This window comes from Apaloderma vittatum, unplaced genomic scaffold (assembly GCF_000703405.1).
Source record: "Apaloderma vittatum isolate BGI_N311 unplaced genomic scaffold, ASM70340v1 scaffold36995, whole genome shotgun sequence".
In the NCBI taxonomy this organism is placed as follows: Eukaryota; Metazoa; Chordata; class Aves; order Trogoniformes; family Trogonidae; genus Apaloderma; species Apaloderma vittatum.
The window spans coordinates 25930-32262 of NW_009716081.1; the positions used below are offsets into that span (position 1 = coordinate 25930).

Genomic DNA, 6333 nt, shown 5'->3' on the forward strand with positions numbered 1-6333 from the left:
AAACAAATTCAAAAATCGAACAATCAATATTTGTCTGATACCGAGCTGAGAGGCAAACAGGTGGGGTTTAGACATTATAAATACAGTTCTAAAAACAGATCACAAAGTGTATTTTACAGTGTGTACCACGATTTCATTTTAAAGCAAAACTGTGAGGAACTGAAGGTTTGCGTATGATCACTATTCAACGTCACCCAACTTGGACAAAGAAGAGAAAGTGACATCTTATGTCGAGTCAGCTGAAGAAAGCACACTTACAAGGAAATTATACTTTCATTGAAAACGCCACAGTTTTACCCTTTGGTAGTTGTGACATACCCACCGAAAAAGAAATTGTGCAAAGCAGGTGAAACTGAGTGCAAAAAAACTCCACCCAGACATACCCAACAGATTTTATTCTTAAATAACAACTCTACAATCACGGCTATCAACCAACAAAATCAAAGCCACAAGTGTTTTCTCTAAAGGCTTCTTTCACAGTACTAATAAGAAAAAACCCAAGTTCTATTCTTCTAGTTAAACAGTTCATGTGCATGGTATTTTAGTTATCAGACAGCATTGGTAGTGAGATCGTACTTGATGAAACGGACCATTAAAACACAAGTATTTTAAAGCCAGTCAATGTCAGGAAAAGTCCTATACATTCATACTATAAACACTGTTTAGAGTGAATCGGGGATCGCCGTCCTCATCATAAACACAAGATCTTTCTCGGGAGTAAAGGGAGTCCTGCGCCACAATCAGCACTATCACGGCGATTTATGGTCCCCAGCACTTCTTCTATGCTATTATAGCATGTGATGTGTTGTGATAATTAAGGCTGCGTCAGCGCTTCCATTACACCCCTGATTTTCAGGGTAGCTAAAACTTGGCTATCGAATCTGCTCTGGGATACTCGAGCTGTTAAATCTCTAATATTTTAGTGATACTTCTCCCACGGAACCAGGCACGTAATTTCTTTTAGTTTATATATTTACAAACGCTCTTAAGACAAATTTAACTGGCAGAGGTGAGAAATTCTACCTTGATGTACAGTCTTTTGGCATTTGGGGCAAAATTAAAGTGCAAAGTATAAACTTCATTGCACAGTAAATAATTTAGACTTTATTTTAAAATAAATCTTATTTAGGTGCCTCAATCTATTCACCTAGTGACCTTGTCCAACTCAGCCATTTTCCTCTACGCTTTGGTAAACATAGGTTTATATATAGATACATAAATAGCATTTAAAATGTTTACCTTTATTTCACTACCGTGAACAAATTTTTTTTCTTTTAGCATAGGAACGGATCAACCTATTCCTAGAAGTAATGCTTGTTGAATTATCAGCTAGCTAGTTAATGTAAAATGATGCATAGTAAAAAGGGAGATATGGAACTCGATTGGTAGAATATACTGGTAAAGCAAACAAGCACTTAAGAAGATTAACTGGAATAAATATCTTGAAAGTTGCCATATAATATGTGCAAAATTGCTTACCGTGTATTCTAAACTTTGGTTAAAATTTTCAGATTGAAGTTTTACAGAAATATTATGGAAGCAACACAAGTGATTACAAACACAGGAATGAGGTAAGTTATTATTAGTGCAAAAAGCAAGCATATGCTAAAAGCAAAGCATATGGATTTAAAAAAAAGAGAATGAATCTCATGGAAGTTTTCACACAAGACCAGAAAGGTCTCTTGTAAACATTGGTATTTACAGTTTTAAGATTTGTATAACTACAAAAGGATAACTCTAAATATTAGTAGTGCATTTACAATGAATTTCCATTTTTTTGTAATAAGAGCAATGAATAAGTTTGTCTTTTTCCTTTTAAATCTTCAGGGGATACCTTTCAAGATTAAGATATTTGTTACAAATTGTAGAAAAATCATTTCTTTACAAAAAGGTATATATTAAAATATTTATACATTTTAAGTTACTATATAATAACTGGAAATTTTTGCCTTGGACTCAGGTACAACAATGAAGAATTTGTACAAAGAACGGAAATCAAACAGAATTTCTTCGCGTATCAAATCTTTTGAATTACCTAGGCAAGATCTGTAGCAATCATGGGGACTCTACCTCAAATATGTGTCAATTATTTTTTGTTTATTTACTTCTAATTTGAAACTGTGTATTTTTTTACACTTTAACTGTCACTACCAAAAAGATCTACTGGATAGAGTGTGGTCCTCCACCCCACCACCTTCAATATTGTTTCGATATGGTACTCATACCTGAGCAAGGCTGTGTAACGCTGACGTTTCAAACGTAAAAAAGGTTATATATTTTTAAGATAAAAACAATGCAAAAATAAAATATTTGTAGCATTTACAAATAGTACAAGAGTTACACTAAACACTACATTCAAAACTTGAGATTTATCATGTTCCTACTTCGAGCTTGACGTTTTCAGATCTGCGAAGAGAAAGAGACATTGTTAAACGCCACAGAATTTCACATCCTGCCCGCGGTCAAACACTTTTCAGCAGCTGCTGTTTCAGAGTTTCGGGATACAGATCACTGTCAACCCGCTCACCAATTAAAGGGTTAAAACAGCATTGAAATGCTGAATATTACAGATGACAATTTCTTCTTTGTTGCTCTCCACCTTAGAAAAAAAACCCACCCCCTCAAAACGCAGCAGGGGGGTATTCAACAGTTTGCTGGCAACCACATCCTGCGGGCCGCAGCCCTCCAGCCCAGAGGTCGGCTACAGCCAGACAACAGTTCCCTGCTCCCCTCGCTCTGCCCCTCCTGGCCTCCCCTCCAGCACCTCACAGAGCCTCCTGCCAAGGAAAGCCAGCTCCCAACCAGCAGAAAGCTCAGTCAGAAAGGAGAAGGAGTGGGAGGAGAGGAGAAGCCAGCAAAACTTGGTGATTTGAGCCTCTGGGTTGGCTTACTGAAAAGGGGAGGCAGAAGTGATCAGGCTAAAAAAATAATCTTTGTTTTCAGTGGATCCATTTCCATCCCCAACTCATCATGAACAGGTACAAATTCAAGCAAAGGGACAAGGTGACAAAACCTCTTCTGCCTGTAATACGGACTTTAAAGTGTATTTGTGTCACAAAAATACACCTTACTTCACCTTACGAATTTTTCTCTAGTAAAGAGGGAGAAAAGATTGAAAAAAACCCACCTGATTACACCCATGCATGTAACTGGATTACTCCTTATCAGAATGAAAAACTTTTTAGCTGAAGTAAAGCCCAGGGAAATCAGGAGCTTCCTGGGCTTTTATCATTTGAGGGACTGGGTAAGACTCAATCACTAACATTTCAGTACTTGCTTGTGAAGCAATACATTTTTTTAAAAAAAAATGTTACGCCCATTTAAATGCTGCATCTGATTTTACCTTGAAGCCATCGAACTTGCGTGGCTGGTCCGTATCCTCTCTCGTTCTTCGCAGAAATTCTAAACACTATAGCAGGTCGGGAAGTGTAATCAACGTGAGCATTTGAAAGCTGGGCAGCAGTCACTACACATGATGTTTTCAGACCACAGTAGATTCTCATAAATACAAGCTGATTTGGATTTTCCTGTAGCTGTGTGGAACGGATTGCTAAGTAGGCAGAATATTCTAAAATATTTCCAGAAGGTGAAGCAGGAGGCTCCCAAGAAAGGTGAATACAGTCCACGCTCTGAAGAAAAAAGGAGAAAATGTGGTAGTATGCAGGTAACGATGAGAAACTCAAATACACATATATATATATATATACAAAAATACAAAAATCCCTCTAAAAATCATCTGAAAATTCTGACCTAATTTCATCACTCTTTGGAGGTAAGGATATGTCTTATGACATTAGAAAGAAGAGAAAATCATGGAGAAACTATAAGATGGTCAAGTAAGCTGTGTATGTGGCAACATGATCATTAAGTGTTAAAATAATCCTTCACAGCAAATTTCTTAAACAATATTACCTCGAGTAAACATGTGACAATTTTAACTTGGGAAAAAAAAACCCCAAACCAACAACAACAAACCAACTAAACCCAAGAGTTCTGAGATTAATCATGTGATCAGAATTTTATACATCAGTGCTACTTGTATTTCTCACCTTGGTGATTTTGACTGTTGAAGGAGCTCCAGGAAAACCTGGAATGCAAGTCTTGAATTCACTGATTTTACTGAAAGGCCCAACACCACAGCCATTAATTGCAGCAACTCTGAACCTGTACACTGTGCCTGGAAAAAGATCCTGTTTCTTAAGTAATCTGTAGTCTGGTACATCTGCACTTTCCGCCTAAAAATAAAGCAACATTTTTGTTAATTTTTAAATTATTCTAAACACAATTAGCCTAAAAATATATAAAGTGGGTAGTGATAAACTGACATTAATAACTTTAATTGAAACTGAAAATCTAATATTTTTTGTACTTAAATGGGAACTTACAAAGAGGTTCTGACTGAGGCACTAGCTCACAGCAAACCAGCTGATTTGACATGTAATATGAGACTACATCTTCAAGAAAAAACACCCTGATTCTTCAGACATTTAAATTAAACTGCAGCTCTTGGTTATTTTTACTCAGGGAAGTAAAAGCGAAGTAGTATTTCCAACTGTGTAGCTTATGATTTAATTAGCATACTCTTCTGTCCTAAAAAAACCCTTTTTATTTCAAAACCAGTTATTCCTATAGTTAGGAGTTACAATTCGATGCGTCGGTAATCAAAATGGTTTTAAAGAAAAGTACTGTAAGTTGGTAACAAACAGGTTTCTGAAACATCACGAGCTCCTGTTTACTTCCACATTTAAAATATGCATTGATGCATCCTTGAAACTTCTAATGGAACTACTTTCCTTCTGAATAATGCATAAGAAATCACAACCCAAGTAAACACTGTAAATTGTACTACGCTCTTTGAGACTAAGATGTGCAATATTTATAGTGAAGTGCTTACTCTGAAAGTGTCTGTTCTTTTGTTTCTGCGTTAAGAAAACATATACCCACGGGTTTTGTTTCTAGTTTAGACTTTCACCATTAAACCTGCAACATTTTTGCAAGTTTCCCATGTGTAGCAATTTAATATATAAACTTAAACATGCAACAACATTAAGTCAGAGAAATTTAAGGCAAAACCCACTACAGTCTTTTTTAACAGCCTAGCCTATGTTCTGTTAGTATCTTTAACACTTTGTAGGCAAAGATTCTGGATACAGAGAAGAAACTTTGATTGAGACATTTCAATGCTGTTGTGGATTTTCTAGTGTTTAAGATTTTTACTGGTTTAAAAGGTCACCAAGTTTAAAATTCTTTCCAAAGACTAGAAATAGAAATACATAAATTAGCAATAGCAAAATAAGAAGTTCCATAATACCATATAAAGCAACAGAAAAAAAAGCATCTTGTTTAGGAAACAGTAAAAAAAAAAAAAAAAAAAAAAAAAAAAAAGTGAGCAAACTACACTATCACACAATACAAAACTCCTCCAAGCACCAGATCCTGCTGCAGCCACAGAAAATCCCACGATTTGTTATCAACCTTATGATCAACCGATTCCCAAAATATCTATGTGCAAGTTACGCCAGAGAAGAATTAGCAGCTACCTTGTTAGAGATTTTCAGTGTTTCCTCTGGCAGCAAGTAGAACTGGCTCACCACAGCGCTGTTGTTCTTAAAAATTCCAACATCATACCACTGCCGGTCTCTTATTTTCACTGGTGCCATCTGTCTTTGTGGATTTTTCTAGTATTTGAAGAACACGTTATGTAGACTACTTGTACCTCAACGTAATGTAAAAAAAATGTTAAGACTCCAGTACGTGTAAGAGACAATCCCCTTTTACACCACTGTTACTTTCTTATACTTCTAATGAATATGCATTTATTATTAAAATGCTGCTCAAAACCAACTGGTTCTTATGCATTTATTTAGACACAGTCCTTCATTTAAAAAACCAAACAGTTGGGATGTCACTTTTGACGTTCTAGTTTAAACAGGGAAGGGAAGAAATTTAAAGCTGTAGAACTGGGCGCCTGCAGGAGCATGTAGTTGTGAGTTAACATCCCTCAGAGGTCAACAAGTTCCACAATGGGATCCAACATCAGCAGCTCTACCTGGGACTCAGCTACCCCTCAGCCCCCAAAACACGCTCTTCTCCAGCTGCTGCTGAACTCGTCTGCAGCTGAGAACAGCTGCGGCCTTGGCTGTGCCAAGGGGCGATGCTGGTGGAGGGCAGGGGAACCATTCCTGACTGACCCAGAAAGACAAACCGTCTTTCCTGCCCTCCTCCGGGCCCCGGGGTGGGTGCTCGCAGGGTTGACATGCCCCACACGGGCCGCCCGCGATGCTGCGAGCGTGGGAAAGGGGCAGGAGTGGCAGGGGGCGTCCGGCACCAACA

The 6333-nt window shown here is 37.5% G+C and overlaps 1 protein-coding gene across 1 annotated transcript in view; it reads right to left on the reverse strand.

Annotated features, from left to right (window-relative positions):
* Window positions 1-1883: 1883 nt before the first annotated feature.
* Window positions 1884-6333, reverse strand: part of HCFC2 (host cell factor C2) — a gene marked incomplete at its 5' end in the record, with an annotated part of 6547 nt that continues 2097 nt past the window's right edge. Inside the window, 4 exons of the mRNA XM_009869396.1 lie at window positions 1884-2406; window positions 3344-3629; window positions 4050-4235; window positions 5541-5678. Coding sequence (XP_009867698.1) covers window positions 2381-2406; window positions 3344-3629; window positions 4050-4235; window positions 5541-5678 — 636 coding nt within the window. The remainder of the gene's footprint in view (window positions 2407-3343; window positions 3630-4049; window positions 4236-5540; window positions 5679-6333) is intronic.